Below are 18499 nucleotides of genomic sequence, written 5' to 3'. Positions count from 1 at the left end.
ACTCTGAACATCTCTTTTTTTTAATACACACACACTGAGCAGAAATGGCAGAACTGTAGATCGGCGCCTATGCTGGAGACTATCCCAGCTGCATTCGGGCAGAAGGCGGGGTACACCCTGGACGAGTCTCCAGCTCATTATATTGTATATCCAAAATACTTTTGTCCTGTTAGGTAAAAAAAAATAAAAAAAATCCACACAAAACGATTGTTTTTTTCAATAGACCCTGTATCTGCTAGTTACGCCCCTGCTTTCCGTCTCTAGCTTCTAGAACGTGCCAAGTAGAGCTGTTCGCTAGGGGGGCGTGGCTTAGCGTCATTACGTAATAAGACAAGAACGTGACCACGCCGAGAAAATGTCGTAATCGATGCTCAGCTCGCCCTTAAAGACTTTAAAAAACATTCGGAGCCTTCCATTTTTTTGAAGTTGCGTCCGTGTAAGTTGTCGGGTACCTGCTCGGTCTCTTTATGGGCCGCACACAAACACGGAGGTTCGTTTGAGGAAGTGAAGAATGTGAAGAGGCGACGATGTGCTCCACGCAAAGCAACGCGGAGCTCCAGCCGACCGGTACGTAAAGCGTCTTGGTTAGCCGCTCTTTGGTCACCAACCCCCCGCCGCCCCAGACGCCTGTCACCGCGGTCCGATGATTCATGTCGTTGTTTTTGTTCTGCCGTCCCTGCGCAGCCTCCGACCCGGCGCTCATCCTGGAGCTGAAGACGCGGCGACCTCCGTCCCTGGAAGGCCGACCCGGGTGCGAGACCTGGAGCGTGGACTTTTCCCCCGACGGAGCCTGGTTCGCCTGGTCCATGGGACACGGCATCGTGTGGGTGGTCGCCTGGCCCCTCGACTCAGAGTACGTGCACCTGAAGCTCACACGACGCGTTCATGGAGCCTCGGACATTAGCCGCAGTCAATTCGAGAAATATCCACAATTATTTCAAATATTCCTAAAACGACGACTGTTTTTGATAATGATGTCGAACTCACAAAAAAGTGAAATGCAAATTTAAACATTGGTAAATGTGGTTTAAATGTTACAAAAACAGTAAACATGTGTAGGCACTGGCACAAAATTTTCAGTGAGTCACAGATTCCTATATTAGAGGAACATTTCTTCTAGCTTAGTCATTGTAGATCAGAGCCGGGAAAATATTTTGACTCTGGGGCCACATTGATGTGTATAAATGATACATACACATTTAGCTGTAAAAATCTGCTGTACAGTACGTGTGTTTGGATCCCTTTTTTCCAGGAACACTAATACCAAAAGTAACAATGTCTGATAGAGTTCTAAAAACATTATGAGGACCACCTAAAAAAAAAACGGCATTAAATTTTACAGTTTTTTACTGAATGGGACACCCAAAATGTACATGAAAATAATGAAAGTGGGATTTACAATATTAACTATGAACAATAAAAGACTGAATATTAACAACATATGAAAGGCCTACTGAAATGAAATTGTCTTATTTAAACGGGGATAGCAGGTCCATTCTATGTGTCATACTTGATCATTTCGCGATATTGCCATATTTTTGCTGAAAGGATTTAGTAGAGAACATCGACGATAAAGTTCGCAACATTTTTTGTAGCCTGTACCGGAAGTAGCGTGACGTCACAGGTTGTGGAGCTCCTCACATCTGCACATTGTTTACAATCGTGGCCACCAGCAGCGAGAGCGATTCGGACCGAGAAAGTGACGATTACCCCATTAATTTGAGCGAGGATGAAATGTTCGTGGATGAGGAAAGTGAGAGTGAAGGATTAGAGGGCAGTGGAAGCGATTCAGATAGGGAAGATGCTGTGAGAGGCGGGTGGGACCTGATATTCAGCTGGGAACGACTAAAACAGTAAATAAACACAAGACATATATATACTCTATTAGCCACAACACAACCAGGCTTATATTTAATATGCCACAAATTAATCCGCATAACAAACACCTCCCCCCTCCCGTCCATATAACCCACCAATACAACTCAAACACCCGCACAACACACTCAATCCCACAGCCCAAAGTACCATTCACCTCCGTAAAGTTCATACAGCACATATATTTCCCCAAAGTTATGTACGTGACATGCACATAGCGGCACGCACGTACGGGCAAGCGATCAAATGTTTGGAAGCCAAAGCTGCATACTCACGGTAGCGTGTCTGCTATCCAACTCAAAGTCCCCCTGGTTGTGTTGCTGCAGCCAGCCGCTAATACACCGCTTCCCACCTACAGCTTTCTTCTTTGCTGTCTTCATTGTTCATTAAACAAATTGCAAAAGATTCACCAACACAGATGTCCAGAATACTGTGGAATTTGGCGATGAAAACAGACGACTTAATAGCTGACCACAATGCTGTCCCAATATGTCTGCTAAAATCCGTGACGTCACGCGCAAACGTCATCATACCGAGACGTTTTCAGCAGAATATTTCGCGGGAAATTTAAAATTGCACTTTACTAATCTAACCCGGCCGTATTGGCATGTGTTGCAATGTTAAGATTTCCTCATTGATACATAAACTATCAGACTGCGTGGTCGGTAGTAGTGGCTTTCAGTAGGCCTTGAACATCTTTTACTTCTCAGACCAGCTCCTCTCTTTTACAATTAAGCAAAACACAACAAAAATGTAACAAACAGCAAAATATGAATGCAAAGTGTAATACACACCTACAATATGATATATTATCACGTAAAAATCTGCTTCCGCATCTGTTCCTGACACATGTGTTTGGGGCTGGCTGCTCTGTAAACAAACCGAACTGCTTTGTTCCTGGTCTGAGCTGCTGTGACCTAGATTACCCTAATAACTTCTACAACACTCAAAAGTGCAGATTACAACCACTGAAATACGTTCTACAGTTGAAGATTTACGGTCATTTAAAAACAGCACATCATAATGGCGGCGACAGTTTTGATGTTAAAGATCTAAAAAAATTATGGAGAACATCCGGCGGGCCAGATTGAAAATCATAACGGGCCGCAGCGGGGGCATCACAACAAAATTAGGCATAATAATGTGTTAATTCCACGACTGTATATATCGGAATCGGTAATTAATAGTTGGACAATATCGGCAAAAAAGCCATTATTGGACATCTCTAGTTTTGACTAAACATGCTCAGTCAGAGTGTGAAAATAATGAATTATTATGTAAACGTGACAATGTGAGCTGGTGTTAAAAAAAAAGAAAAGAGTTTAAATGACATACAAAAAATTTCCTAAAAATTGAGATGAATGATATCTTACTTTCCATCTATTCTGGGTCGTCCCCCACAGAGAATGTCAGGACGGGGGTGTGGACCGAGGAGACAAGAGCTTCAGCTGTGGCCATCCAGTTTGGGGACTCGCTTTCGGACCCAGACCTCCAAAGGCGACTGCAGCCCGGACAGGCGGTGCTAAACCAGCACCAAAAGGGAACAACAGTTTACTTCTGGCCACAGGCTTGGAAAACGGCGTGATCAAAATCTGGAACGTTCTCACAGGTGAGAGCTCCCCTCCCGTTGATGACATCACGTTGCGGTTTTACCGTCTTTTACTCTTTTACGTCGATCAGGCGTCGCCGTGTTTGACCTCCACGGCCACGAAGGCGTCGTCCGACACCTGGCGTTTCCTCGGAACGGGACGCTCATGCTCGTCTCCTCTTCCCGGGACAAGACGTTGAGGATATGGGACCTGGCGCACAAAGGTAACCAAAGCCTTCGCACTCTGCAATGCTACGCAGGTGGACAAAGAAGTGAAGCATTGCCATGTAAAAGTCTTTAGGACTATATATAAACTTTTGTCACTTCCTGTCAGTGTTCTTCTTCTGGTCATTTGTGTCATGTTTCCTGCGCAGGTAAGAAGGCGCACGTGCTGTTGGGTCACAAGGACTGGATCAGCTGCTGCAGCGTGTCGCCAGACTGCAGCATGATAGCCACGGTGGGCAGGTTTGACAGAGTGAGTGTCGTCAAACCATCACTTCGAAAATGCCGCAGGAGGATAGCGGTTACCGTCGTTTGGTTTGCGTCTCCCTCAGATGGTGTGCCTGTGGAGTCTGCGCTCATACACCTTCATCAGGAACCTAACGGGCGGCGACCACAAGACCCTGTACCTGCTCTCCTCCTGCGACTTCTCCCCCGACGGCGCCCTGTTGGCCACGGCGGCCTTCAGCGGCGCCAGCTGGTGGATCGACCTGTGGGATCCGTACACCGCCGAGAAGCTGGCCACTCTGGTGTAAGGAAAAACCTTTTCTCCTGCTAGGTTTAAGTCACATGCCATCGAGCGCAGTACATGGCTGCAGCCAGCAGAGGCGCTACTGTGTAAAATCTCAAAACAACATGTCAGCATGCAGGCAGATTTTAATCTCATGTAAAATGGTCGCTATCAGCGTACATCTGTCAACACTTGTCCCATGACCTGACTTGTAACTCCTCCCGCAGAGACTACTTTGAGGGCTACGGGCAAAACCAGCTTTCTTCCATCCAGTTTTCACCAAACGGCTTGCACCTCTCCATTGTGACTGAAAAAAGGTGAGTCTGTCGTCATGGTAACGCTCGCTCTCACAGAGAAAGTGGGGGGAGAAAAATGGCTGACTTGTCACATTTGCAGACCACTTTGCATCTGGGAGCCGGGCAAACCGGGCATGGTCATGCAGACCAGAGCTGACAGGGATTCTAATGGACTGTGCTGCAACTACCATCCACAAGGTGGGGTGGTCGCCACAGGGTAAGTACTCTTTTTGTTTTTAAACTTAAAACTGAGTTAAAGTGACGACATAATACATTTTTCAAAGCCCCACGTTTTCTACATCTCTTTAGTTTAAAATGTTCCGTTTATTAATGTATATAGCACATTTAAAAACAACCCTGTTGGCCAAAGTGCACGTGTTGTCACATTGTAACGTAGAAGGATGAAAAAAAAAAACAGTAGAAAAATTTACCTTAAAAGCAGTGCACAATATATCACCTAAAAATACTAAAATGTAATAATACATTTGAAAAATTATAAAACAAGAAAGAAAACGACTAAGATATCCTGCCTATCTGGATGTGAACGCCACGGAGTAAAACTATGTTTTTAACCTCGATTTAAAGAGACCAAGAGGATCTAATATTTTTGAATTTTAGGTGCCACAATGACAATAAATTACATGTTTTTAAAATATATAATGTATATTTTTCAAATAAATACAAATTACAAAATATTGTATAGCATTAAAATGTTTGTAAAATAAAATATTACATTTTAAATATTTTTTAAAATGATTAAAATAAACTTATATACAATAGTGTTTTTGTATTTTAATTAGGGCTGCAACTAACGATTAATTTGATAATCGATTAATCTGTCGATTATTACTTCGATTGATCGATTAATAATTGGATAAAAGAGACAAACTACATTTCTATCCTTCCCAGTATTTTATTGGGAAAAAAAACAGCATACTGGCACCATACTTATTTTGATTATTGTTTCTCAGCTGTTTGTACATGTTGTAGTTTATAAATAAAGGTTTGTTTAAAAAATAAAAAAAAAAGCCTCTGCGCATGCGCATAGATCTAACGAATCGATGACTAAATTAATCGGCAACTATTTTTATAATCGATTTTAATCGATTAGTTGTTGCAGCCCTAATTTTAATACATAAAAAATATACAAAAATAAGTACATTTTTACTTTAAATATGGAAAATAAAAAAATCACACAAAAAGTGGAATTTTGACATTCCAAATTTTCAGGACAAAAATGTCCTACCGAGGACGCAATAGGTTTTTTTTTAATTTTTATATAAAGGTCAAAAATATTGATAAACAAATGCAAATTTAGCAGCCTTGGTAGTAATATAAATACATAAGAGAATATAAATAGTTTTTGGTATTGTATTATACTGCGAGCTGTGCCTAATATTTAGTTTTTGCTAATTAAAGTTAATTGGAAACATGTATGATGCGGTGCAGTTATGCCACCTAAAACGTTTATATTAAAACATGACATGCATGCGGGTACAAATCCACTACGTGCCAAACAGGACATCTTTGTATCTACATTGTGTTAAATACCTCACTGTCTGTGTAAATCAAAACCAAGCATTATTTTGTACCAATTAGAGTCAGAGGTCAAGTGTGTTTGATATTTCTGACAACAAAAAACGTATGTTGCGCCAGCACCCGCGATGGCCACGTGCGGTTCTGGAAGGCGCCCCGGACCGTGCCCAACCTGCGCCACCTTTGCCGCTCCATCCTGCGGCACTCGGTGTCCACGCACCAGATGGAGCCGCTGCCCCTCCCCAAGAGGATCCTGGAGTACCTCACATACCGCGACATCCCTGACTGCTTTACGGACCGCCGAGCCTCATCAGACACCACTTGGCGGCAAACTTAAGAGAAAAAGAGGAAGCCCTGCCTTTTTTTAAGCAACACAGCGGGCCTCATTTACAGCTAGTGATTGTTTAACTGCCTCATGATGAAAATGTTTAGTTTGTTTGTTTGTTAGATTTTAATGGAGCCTGTCGTTTGATTGGCTGAGACATTCCCACACTAAAGTTTTATTGCACTAGCAAGTCACTGTTAAATGATATATATTCTTAAATATATATAATACTGCTGCTAATTTATTTTGTATATAGGAAATGTGTTTCTAATGTTCCACCTCTGATCTCATGCACCACTACTGTACCGGCATGCTAACTGCTGCATAAACGAACCACAGGAAGTAGTTTTATTAAAAACATTTACGCACACATCTGCATCGTTCTTTGTGTTTTATTGTGGTGGACGTGGGAAATAAACATGTAACGTAAATACTGACTGACTGTAAGGCTGCCTTGGTGACCCCTAAGAGGCCTCGCTGACCACCAGGTCCCTGACCGCTTGGAACGCCGCCACCATGGAGCTTAGCTGGATCTTCTCGTTTGTACCGGATGCTAACCTGTGCCTACGGGTGAAGAGGACGCCGCTTTTTAGTCAACACCTTTAACTTTGGCGCACCGTCAGAGTCACGTGACTTACTCCACGTCAGCCAGCTTGATGAGCAAACCCATTCGGACAGAGGCCGGGAAGTCCACTACAAGAAAAATCAAATAAAAATTGTGACCAGACTGCAACAAACACACAAAGTCCATATTATCCACGTCCTTTGGAAAACTTTCTAGTAATTAAAAAGAAAATGGGCTTCAATCTGTGAATATTCTGCCTGTTACAAAATGTAAATATACACAATGTATATGTTATAGGGCTGGGCGATATGGCCTTTTTTAAATATCTCGATATTTTTAGGCCATATCACGATACACGATATATATCTTGATATTTTGCCTTAGCCTTGAATGCATATAATCACAGCAGTATGATGTGTCTACATTAAAACATTCTTCTTCATACTGCATTAATATATGCTCATTTTAAACTTTCATGCAGAGAGGGAAATCACAACTAAGTCAATTTAGCAAAACTGCATTTATTAAACAGTTATTAAGCAGTGGCACAAACATTCATGTCATTTCAAAACAAAGTGCAAAATTGTCAGACATTTTAAAACAAGCTATGAGTGCACTTTTGTGCATGATGTCACTAAGATGACATATCAAAACAACACTAAATTAAAGTGCACTTTTTGTACAGAATGCCACTACAATAGTTTAAAACAAATAAAGTGCACTTTTGTGCATGATGTCACACAAGATATTTCATCCATCCATCCATTTTCTGCCGCTTATTCCCTTCGGGGTCGCGGGGGGCGCTGGAGCCTATCTCAGCTACAATCGGGCGGAAGGCGGGGTACACCCTGGACAAGTCTCCACCTCATCACAGCAATAAGTGTCAAATAAAAATGAGCTGCATAATAGAAAATCAAATAGTGTATGTCCTTCGCTATGTGGTAGGTTCCGGCGGACATTTTATCCTTCTGTTATTGACTATTTTTTTCATACGGTGTTGATGTGGAAATGGTTGCTTGGGCATTTTGTTGGTGTGGCACCGAACGGAGATGTTGACATGCGGAGTAAGCACTCTTTATTCTCTAGCGGGTGACTTTTCAAATGATTTGATTTCCTATTATGCAGCTCATTTTTATTTGACACTTTTTGAAACATCTTGTGTGACATCATGCCCAAAAGTGCACTTTATTAGTTGTAAACTATTGTAGTGGCGTTCTGTACAAAAAGTGCACTTTAATTTAATCTTGTTTTCATATTTCATCTTAGTGACATCATGCACAAAAGTGCACTAATAGCTTGTTTTAAAATGTCAATGACAATCTTGCACTTTCTGTTTTGAAATACATGAATGTTTGTGCCACTGTTTAATAAATAGTTTTGGTAAATTGACTTAGTTGTGATTTCCCTCTCTGCATGAATGTTTAAAATGAGCATATTAGGAGCTACGAACAATGGGAGACCGGGCTTTCTGCTCCGCCGCTCCCAGTCTGTGGAACGCTCTCCCTGACCACCTGAGGGCACCACAGACTGTGGATGCTTTTAAAAAAGGCTTAAAACCCCTTCTTTTTAAAAAAGCCTTTTTTTTTTTAGATATATGCATACTAGTTTTAGCTATTTGGCTGTTCTAGTTTTTTTATTTTTGAGGTTGTTTACTCAATGTAAAGTGCTTTTTACAAATAAAATCTATTATTATTATTATTATTAGCATATATTAATGCAGTATGAACAAGAATGTTTTAATGCAGACACATAGAATCATCATACTGCTGTGATTATATGCATCAAGTGTTCATTCCAGGCTAAGGCAAAATATCGAGATATATATCGTGTATCGTGACATGGCCTAAAAATAGAGAGATATTAATAAAAGGCCATATCGCCCAGCCCTAATTCCAGTGTGTGTATAAGTACTTTTTGAGCATATACAACAATGCCGTGATAATAACGTCAACCGTGTAACTTTGGTCACAATATTCTTGATTTGGAATTAGTAAGCAACAATATGAAATGTGACTAAAACCTTTTTAAAGCGTTTATGATTGCCATAGTTTGACCCTGAAACAGGTTATTTCCACTTATATTATTTTCCATGTTAGGACCAAGAAACACACACTTTCTGTTTGTTCTTACCTCGATGGATGAGCAGGTGGACTTCAGTGAGGATGTCCTGCAGCGCCAAACCTTTTAACGTCTTCAGCTCCAGGATCTCTGATGTGGTAAATTCAGGGGCTCTTTAAAGAATGTTTTTTTAAATTTGCCTCTTAGCCAGTTGACGAAAGGATACGTCTGTAGGCGGTGTTGAAGTCTTTATTGAGGGACCAGTCGAGGATGTTGGCGATGTCCGAGCGGAGGGGGTGACCCGTGCAGGTGTAGACCGTTTCCTCTGTGACTTTGGAGTACGCCATGCTGGTGCTCTGCAGTCACGACAGTCCATCACACACAAAGCTAAAAAAAGAAGGAGACGATGGACCTACCTGCAGGATGTTCAGGGATCTTCTCATATCACCCGATGATAAGGTGACGACCGCCTTCATTCCGTCTGGAGTTATGTCGATTCTGTGGAGAGGTAAAAAAGATTAAATGTCCAGTGAAGGACGCTACAGTGAGCATTACTTAAGAAGGTAGTGTGTTTTACACACCGCAGCATCACAACACCTACTCGGGTAATATTTCATTTATAGATTAAGTTACATAAGTTATTTATGGATACTGTATTATGTAGGGGTAGTGCTGGGCGATACATATTGTGGGCACGATATTTTTATTGTTTCAAGCGATAGGCTGTATTTTATCCATAGGGCTTGTGCCATCTGATGATTCATAGCAACAACAACAATAATTGCACATTCAGTAAGTTTGTGCAGGGTTTTCCGCAGCGCTTTGTTGTTAAGGCGGCCGCCTTAACAACAAACAGCTACCGCCTAAACTAATGTCTTAACAAGCTGCTACGCTTTGTACTGCCTGTCAGTACGCCCCTGCAGCACCCAGCATTGTCCCACCCACAGAACCATCTGATTGGTTACACGCAGAGCAGTAACAGCCAATCAGCAGTGTGTATTCAGAGCGCATGGAGTCAGTGCTCCTGCGGTGTGGTGAGCAGAAAGGTGTTTAGCAGGTAAGCATTGATTGATTGATTGAAACTTTTATTAGTAGATTGCACAGTACAGTACATATTCTGTACAATTGACCACTAAATGGTAACACCCGAATAAGTTTTTCAACTTGTTTAAGTCGGGGTCCACGTTAATCAATTCATTGAAGGCAGCATAAAGCAGCGGACTCTCCCCAAATTATAATAAACACCTCCCTGTCAACTACAAATTTACACATACAAATTGGTGTATGTGTAAATAAAGCTGTAGTCACTCAACAATAGCCAAATGCAGTCGCTGACCAAAGCATTGCATTACGTGGGAGTCGAGAATTCGGCACCAGAGCCGCCATGTTCTTTTTGAAAAGTTTGCTGTGTTGCGTCGTCTTGCATCAGAGAAGCCAAAGCAAGAGGATGGTTGAGCCAAAGGGAAAGCCCTGTCAGGCACAGAGAAGAGCAAACGGCCATAACAAATGCACATCTAAAGATACCGGTAAGGCGGTATTGTCTCAAATACATAACTCTTTTAAAAATATACAGTGGGGCAAAAAAGTATTTAGTCAGCCACCCATTGATTGTCAATGGGTGGCTGACTAAATACTTTTTTGCCCCACTGTATATATATAAATATATGTATACAGTACAGGCCAAAAGTTTGGACACACCTTCTCATCCAATGGGTTTTCTTTATTTTCATGACTATTTACATTGTAGATTGTCACTGAAGGCATCAAAACTACAAATGAACAAATGTGGAGTTATGTACTTAACAAAAAAAGGTGAAATAACTGAAAACATGTTTTATATTCTCTTTTCTTCAAAATAGCCACCCCTTGCTCTGATTACTGCTTTGCGCACTCTTGGCATTCTCTCCATGAGCTTCAAGAGGTAGTCACCTGAAAGGGTTTTCACTTCGCAGGGGTCATAGTTTTGATGCCTTCAGTGACAATCTACAATGTAAATAGTCGTGAAAATAAAGAAAACGCATTGAAATGAGATGTGTAAAAAAACGTTTGTCTTTTTTGCTGTAATTGGACCGATATCCAGTATTAATATTAGATCGGGAGTTGGGACACCCATAGTATTATTCCCATAGTTCCTAGTAGTATTCAAACAAAAAAGGGTATTAGCGGTATTAGTAGTACAACAGGAAGGTGCCATATTTGCAATTGGCGAGGTCAGCACTTGTCTTTTTACTGCCTTTGTGTTTAATAATTTTTCTTTTTTTGTTTCTCTGTGTTATTTTTTTCCCCATAGTATCTGCCAATAACAAAGAATACCAGGCATGTGATTTGACCACAATGAAAAAGACTGAAAAAATTTCCGGGGGTCTGGGGGACGAAGGCCCCCAGCCAGGTCCAGGTGGGGGGACAAGGGGGGCAACGCCCCCCGAAGCTCCTGGTTTTTCACCAATTTAACATGCTAAAATTAACAAAGACAGCACCATTTGAAGAAAATATTTTAGTGTTTAAAGACATGAAAACATCATTAATAGAACAGACATAACCCAATTATAATAATGAATCACTGTATATGGTTCAGTCCCAACAGTATTTAGTCACTAATATTTACATCTTGTGTTCATTTCACATCCACAGGAGTCACATTGATCAGTGATATTATCTACAGTTTATTTACAGTATTACCACATTACTTCAGTTCACTTCACACATTAGCTTTCTCGGAGAGCCCTAACATGAGCCTTCCTCGCAAACTTCTGAGCAGCCTGCATTTTCCTTTTGCTCTCTGCTTTTGTAGCTTCTTTTTTGGATTTTTGGATAAATATAACAAAATACCAAATGTAAACATTTCATTATTTTCGCCAAAATAGGATATAAATTTATGAAAATAATTAAACATGTTTAGTATTGTTTACTCATATTTGAAAATAGGAAATAATAATAATGTGAGGACACTGACATATAGCATGAAACAAGTGTGAAAATATTTACCTTCAAGATTGTTACACCACTGACAATAGTTTCAAGAGACTACATAAGAACTTAATATTACAAAATAGTATTATATGCAAATTTATTTCAAATAAATTGTTAACTGGATTCAATAATGCGACTCTTTGAATTTCTGTAATTTCATAGTATATTTTCACGTGGCTTTTTATTTTTAGAAAAACCCATTTATATTTCGCAAAGCAATAATTGGCTAATATTTAAAACAAACATGCGTATTTCGCAAGCAAATATTTTTTTAGCTTACCTCATTATTAACAACCCTGTCTGCAACTGAAGTGGGTGGATCTTTCCTCTCGATGTCACTTTCGGTTGACATCCAAAAGTACCAGCTAGTGAAAAGTTTGTTTTCCTTGCTTCAAGTTGTTTCATATGTTTTTGGCGTTTCGCATGTACTTCCAAAGCCTTGAAACCTCGTGATCCATAGTCAATATTATCATGACACCACGTGCACAAAACCTTTCCGGGACGATCGATTTTCCGAATAAAATCACTGAACAAAGTCGTAACTTCCTTCTTCCCAACAGTATTAGTGATTTCCCTTTCCATCCAGTCCCATCGAAACTTATTTTTGACATGTTTATCAATTTCTTTTACTCGTAAAGCGTCCTTTCTCTCGAGAACCGACATTGTTTACATATGGAAAATGGCCAGTAATTCAAAACAGATGTCCTGATTGGTCACAAGGAACATATCGACCAATCAACTACGGCGTAATATAAACTACGTCTCGAATCTTGATTTAGGGTCGGAAAAAAAACCGGAAAAACGGAAGATAATTTTTTTTTCTTCCCGAGATTAAAAAAGACGGAATTCCGACTTTAGACGGAAAAATCACATGCCTGGAATACGGAACATTTTTTATGGCGTAATTGGTCACATGTGCACAATAAAGACTATTCGTAAAGGTCGTCGCAAGCCGCGCTTTGGATCTGAAATCCACTTCATCAAGCAAGTAAGCGCAATTGAAAGCATTTTGTAATTTGTTGATGATGAGTGAGTGGTTTTGAATAACACTGGACATGTGTTTTGACTTTATAAGTCCTTAAAATGCATTAAGGTCTTCTATGTTTTACTTTGTAACAAAGGCTGGCATAATAAAAAATGTATTTCTTAGTCGGAGGTCAAAAATCACATGTTTCTTGAATGCAGCATTATAGTCATGGGTCCACTTGTCACAGACATTAACGCCCACGGTAATTAAGTTTAGCATTCCAAATAAACAAAAACCTTAGAAAAGGGACACTGACCTCTCCTGCTGAATGACGTACTCCAGCCTAGGGATCATCTGGTCCGGCGAGAGCGGGCCGAAGCGAAACCTCGTGCAACGTGACTGCAGCGCCGGGATGATTTTGGACAGGTAGTTGCAGATCAAACAGAAGCGAGTGTTCTCTGTGAACTTCTCGATCACTGAGAGGAAGACGGTGAGATAAGTTTAAGGACCAAACACAACCCGGATGTTAGATGGTAGATGTCTCTTGACTCACCTCGCCGCAATGCATTCTGGGCATCCTGAGTCATGGCGTCCGCCTCGTCCAGTATCACCAGCTTGAAGCCTTTCCTGCGCCGCAAGCGGGAGAAAGAAGAAAAAGAGAAAACAAAAGATGCTACCATGTCTACACTACAGGCTGCTGGTGATCAGTCTTACTTGAAGATGGTTCTGGTGCTGGCAAAGCTGAGGACGGGACCTCGGACAACGTCGATGCCTCGGTCGTCTGATGCGTTTAGCTTCACATCAAAAATATCGATCAAAACAGAGACATTTTAAAACTCTACGAAGGAACGTTCAGGTGGGACGTACCTCCAGAACCATGGAGCTGAATTCCTTGGCCTTGTATAGCTGCTTGGCACAGGCCAGTATTGTGGAGGTTTTGCCAGTACCGGGAGGCCCGTAGAACAAAAGGTGTGGAAGTCGGTCCTCGCTGATGAATTTCTGGACTGGAACGTGAAATGCAGGACGATTGCGACAAGGGTTAAAATCCGGCAGCTTTAACAAAACTTTTTTTTTAATGAGTTATTCCACGTAATTGACCGCCATAACCACAACACCAGGGGGGGAGCTCCACAAACCACGTTAAACCCAGATTCCGATCTAACAAAGGTCTTAACTCATTCTCCTTCTTTGCCACATCAATGTGGAATGCACTCCCAACAGGTGTAAAAGAAAGTGCATCTCTATCCTCCTTCAAAACCGCACTAAAAGAACACCTCCAGGCAACTTCAACCCTTGACTAACACCCTCCCCCCACCACATCCCACCTCCCCGGATTGTAAATAATCAAATGTACACTACCGTTCAAAAGTTTGGGGTCACCCAAACAATTTTGTGGAATAGCCTTCATTTCTAAGAACATGAATAGACTGTCGAGTTTCAGATGAAAGTTCTCTTTTTCTGGCCATTTTGAGCGTTTAATTGACCCCACAAATGTGATGCTCCGGAAACTCAATCTGCTCAAAGGAAGGCCAGTTTTGTAGCTTCTGTAACGAGCTAAACTGTTTTCAGATGTGTGAACATGATTGCACAAGGGTTTTCTAATCATCAATTAGCCTTCTGAGCCAATGAGCAAACACATTGTACCATTAGAACACTGGAGTGATAGTTTCTGGAAATGGGCCTCTATACACCTATGTAGATATTGCACCAAAAACCAGACGTTTGCAGCTAGAATAGTCATTTACCACATTAGCAATGTATAGAGTGTATTTCTTTAAAGTTAAGACTAGTTTAAAGTTATCTTTATTGAAAAGTACAGTGCTTTTCCTTAAAAAATAAGGACATTTCAATGTGACCCCAAACTTTTGAACGGTAGTGTATATACTTGTTCTTATGCTTTCTGAACTCACTATGCTCACTGTACATATCCTACCAAGTCAGACCTACACTGTTTCAATGTCCATTTCTCTGATGATATAATTGTTATTGACTGAAGTGCTGATATCAACCAAACCTAACCCCCTCCCCGGATTGTAAACAATGTAAATAATTTAATGTATATACTCTGATGATTAACTTGTGTGATGACTGTATTATGCTGATAGTATAGAATAGAAAGTACTTTATTGATCCCTGGGGGAAATTCAGCAATATATATATATTTGTACCATGAATTGATTTACATGGACCCCGACTTAACAAGTTGAAAATCTTATTCGGGTGTTACCATTTAGTGGTCAATTGTACGGAATATGTACTGTACTGTGCAATCTACTAATAAAAGTTTCAATCAATCCAGAGGTGGGTAGTAACACGCTACATTTACTCCGTTACATCTACTTGAGTAACTTTTGGGATAAATTGTTCTTCTAAGAGTAGTTTTAATGCAACATACTTATACTTTTACTTGAGTATATTTATAGAGAAGAAACGCTACTTTTACTCCGCTCCATTTATCTACATTCAGCTCATTACTCGCTACTGATTTTTATCGATCTGTTAATGCATGCTTTGTTTGTTTTGGTTTGTCAGACAGACCTTCAAAGTAGGATCTATCGCATGCCTGCGTTTCACCAATAAAATACAGTCACTGGTGACGTTTGACTACGTTTCACCAGTCAAACAGAGCCAGGCGGTCACATGATTAACAAGCTTAAGCTTACATGAACTCGACGTCAAATTTGAGGAAGCACATCGCGGTAAGTAACGTTAGTAGATATCTTGGCTGTCACCGTAGACGGATGTAATCAAACAGAGCCAGGCGGTCACATGATTAACAAGCTTAAGCTTACATTAACTCAACGTCAAATTTGAGGAAGCACATCGCGGTAAGTAACGTTAGTAGATATTTTGGCTGTCACCGTAGGCTGATGTTAGCTTCCCTGCTATGAATCACTGTCAAATGTACATCGTGTGGGGACATTTATTAACGCACTGCAGCCTCATAGAGAGACAGCCAAAGATACACACACGCATGCATAGAAACACCAATCAGAAATGCACAGTGTGTTCCCAGATGCAGCCCATACCTATCAGTTTATGGTTTGCGTAAAGGCTAACTTGTTATTTTCCTTTGTAATCTCTACTTACTGAGCCTATGGTGCTGTTAAATTATTGAGGCTCAATTTGCCTTAATTTTTTTCATGTTAATGTATTATTATTTAATATATATTATTGTTTTAGTTGCTTAAGAGATATTCCTGGCTCTGAATTTGCTCATTGCTATTTTTATGTTTTTGTGCATTATTTGTTGCCGTCATCATTAAACGAACAGGTTACTGTGCAGGGGCGGCGTGGCGAAGTTGGTAGAGTGGCCGTGCCAGCAATCGGAGGGTTGCTGGTTACTGGGGTTCAATCCCCACCTTCTACCATCCTAGTCACGTCCGTTGTGTCCTTGGGCAAGACACTTCACCCTTGCTCCTGATGGCTGCTGGTTAGCGCCTTGCATGGCAGCTCCCACCATCAGTGTGTGAATGTGTGTGTGAATGTGGAAATACTGTCAAAGCGCTTTGAGTACCTTGAAGGTAGAAAAGCGCTATACAAGTATAACCCATTTATCATTATTTATTATTACTCATGAGTTACCGGTCAGTACTTGAGTAGTTTTTTCACAACATACTTTTTACAAAGACCAAAAAATGTGAGCACATTACACCAATTCTTAAATCCTTACATTGGCTCCCTGTACATCAGAGAATTGATTTCAAAATCCTCCTGCTCACATATAAATCACTACATGGTCTAGGGCCGAAGTATATCACTGATATGCTCTGAGACCAATCTGTTAGCGATTCCCAGAGTAAACTGAAATCAAGGGAGAGCATCATTCAGTCACTATGCAACAAATAGCTGGAATAAACTTCCTGAAGATGTCAGACTTTCCCCAACTCTGACAATCTTTTAACTTTTATCGTCCACACTGTTTTTATTTTTATTGTCTGCATTTTAATTTTGCTTTTATTTTCTTTCATTTCACTTTGTTGTCTGTGAAGCACTTTGAGTCTGCCTTGTGTATGAAAAGTGCTATACAAATAAAGTTGCCTTGCCTACTTTCACTCAAGTAAATATTTGGGTGACTACTCCTTACTTTTACCTGAGTAATAAATCTCTAAAGTAACAGTACTCTTACTTGAGTACAATTTCTGGCTACTCTACCCACCTCTGAATCAAGCAATCAAAAACCTAGCCATGAACTTACTGGTGCCGAGAATATCTTTATGAGAGATCAGGTCGTCCAGTTTCTGCGGTCTGTATTTTTCAACCCTAAAGAAAAACAAGACAATAACCAGGCATCAATGTCATTGTGAAATAGTACTTTTTAAAGCAAAATACATCATGATAAGTAGAGCGTTGGAAAAACTCGCTATTTAAGCCTTTATTCCTACTGCGGAACGGCTAAATCCTAAACTCCCAAGTCAACTTCTTAAACTACTATTAAATTCGGCTCCATATAACGCGACCCCGAAAGGGACAAACGGTAGAAAATGGATGTATAACGCCTCACTTTATTATAACATAACTTTATACCCGAGTGGACACAGGCTATCAGTCTTACTAACTATGATACTGATGCATTAATGGATTATTTAAGCAGTTTAATGATAACTATGTGACAATAACAATGGCGACTGGAAGCGACTTTATCTGTAGCTAGCTGGCTTGCTAGCATGCCCCCTCGCCGTGTTTCCCTCACCAGGGTAAGTTCCTGGACTGCAGCGGCGCTTTACTGGAAGACTCCATAGCTCAATTATACTTTGACAAAACTCTTCTGGGGACCGCAGAATAACTACTTTTATCCGGTCACTAAGTCGCCGCTGTGTGGTGTGAGCTTCCGAGTGGCCGTGTTTGGCGCGCTGTACGCGGACCCGGAAGAACCGTCGACGTACAGCCAATAGCAGCGGCGCGCTCTGTTATTATGGGCGGGACCTAACCGACGTCATGACGTAACCGTTTATAGCGTAATTCCGCTGTGAGGTGAATATATTTAATTAAATTTAATCGCTGAACATACTTTAATGGGAGAAATTGTGTTTTTTTAGCATACCTTCACGACGCACCTTTTTTTTTAAGACCTTTAAAAAAAAAAAGAAAGTATAAAGTCACAAACTTATTGATTTCCGGCGACCCCTGGTGGTGCAACACTGCCATGCTGCGGCTCCTTCGCCTCTGATTGACAGCCAACATGTCGGCGGTGTGCTGGCGGAGGCAGAGGACCGGGATGCAGCCACGGGAGACAGGGAGTACCCGCGTCCGATCCACGCAGCATCAGCATCATCATCACCCTTAAACGGCTTAGGGACCCCCCCAACCCCCCCCTCCATGCTCCCTCCCCCTCCCCGGCATCACACACACAGCCTCCTCCCGCCTCTATTTTTTTTTTTTTTACCAGCTTGAACGGAGAGAGATGGATGCTGCGGCCGGCCGAGTCGTCCTGGCCGCCATCCTCGCATCGTTGTGACCGGGCACCCCCCCCACCCCCCACACCTCACCCACCCCCCTTTCTCCTCCTCCTTCCTCCATCACCATCATCATCACCACCACCACCACCACCAGCGACACCTTGATGAGGCTGCAGCCACGACGATGGAG

General features: G+C 41.3%; 2 protein-coding genes across 2 annotated transcripts; one reads left to right on the top strand and one right to left on the bottom strand.

The window, feature by feature from the left end:
- The first annotated feature begins 321 nt into the window (after positions 1 to 321).
- wsb2 (WD repeat and SOCS box containing 2) lies at positions 322 to 6720 on the top strand. Its single transcript, XM_062024473.1, has 9 exons — positions 322 to 567; positions 685 to 853; positions 3279 to 3484; positions 3556 to 3687; positions 3838 to 3938; positions 4018 to 4214; positions 4421 to 4510; positions 4590 to 4706; positions 6146 to 6720. The coding sequence occupies exons 1-9, from the start codon at positions 528 to 530 to the stop codon at positions 6360 to 6362; spliced, it is 1269 nt and encodes a 422-aa protein (XP_061880457.1). The 5' UTR covers positions 322 to 527; the 3' UTR covers positions 6363 to 6720.
- A 6-nt stretch (positions 6721 to 6726) lies between these two features.
- rfc5 (replication factor C (activator 1) 5) lies at positions 6727 to 17840 on the bottom strand. The gene is made up of 11 exons (XM_062024474.1): positions 17604 to 17840; positions 17109 to 17173; positions 13778 to 13914; positions 13625 to 13704; positions 13464 to 13537; positions 13227 to 13386; positions 9390 to 9471; positions 9200 to 9329; positions 9046 to 9123; positions 6989 to 7043; positions 6727 to 6914 (listed from the first exon to the last, which is right to left on the bottom strand). Exons 1-11 carry the CDS (start codon positions 17648 to 17650, stop codon positions 6815 to 6817), a joined length of 1008 nt encoding a protein of 335 aa, XP_061880458.1. The 5' UTR covers positions 17651 to 17840; the 3' UTR covers positions 6727 to 6814.
- Positions 17841 to 18499: the final 659 nt, after the last annotated feature.

The sequence above is a fragment of the Entelurus aequoreus genome, linkage group LG17 (genome assembly GCF_033978785.1).
Source record: "Entelurus aequoreus isolate RoL-2023_Sb linkage group LG17, RoL_Eaeq_v1.1, whole genome shotgun sequence".
NCBI lineage: Eukaryota > Metazoa > Chordata > Actinopteri > Syngnathiformes > Syngnathidae > Entelurus > Entelurus aequoreus.
Note: the sequence above shows the minus strand (reverse complement) of the source record. Positions and strands in the feature narration are given on the sequence as shown.

Bases quoted from the DNA above. Each gene is read 5' to 3' on its own strand.
- rfc5 (XM_062024474.1), bottom strand. From the start codon at position 17,650: ATGGAGTCTTCCAGTAAAGCGCCGCTGCAGTCCAGGAACTTACCCTG. The intron at 13,387-13,463 runs GTGAGTCAAGAG...TCTTCCTCTCAG, and splicing joins CCAGAATGCATTGCGGCGAG to TGATCGAGAAGTTCACAGAG. The intron at 9,330-9,389 runs GTAGGTCCATCG...TCGTGACTGCAG, and splicing joins GATCCCTGAACATCCTGCAG to AGCACCAGCATGGCGTACTC.
- wsb2 (XM_062024473.1), top strand. From the start codon at position 528: ATGTGCTCCACGCAAAGCAACGCGGAGCTCCAGCCGACCG. The intron at 3,485-3,555 runs GTGAGAGCTCCC...TACGTCGATCAG, and splicing joins AATCTGGAACGTTCTCACAG to GCGTCGCCGTGTTTGACCTC. The intron at 3,939-4,017 runs GTGAGTGTCGTC...CGTCTCCCTCAG, and splicing joins CGGTGGGCAGGTTTGACAGA to ATGGTGTGCCTGTGGAGTCT.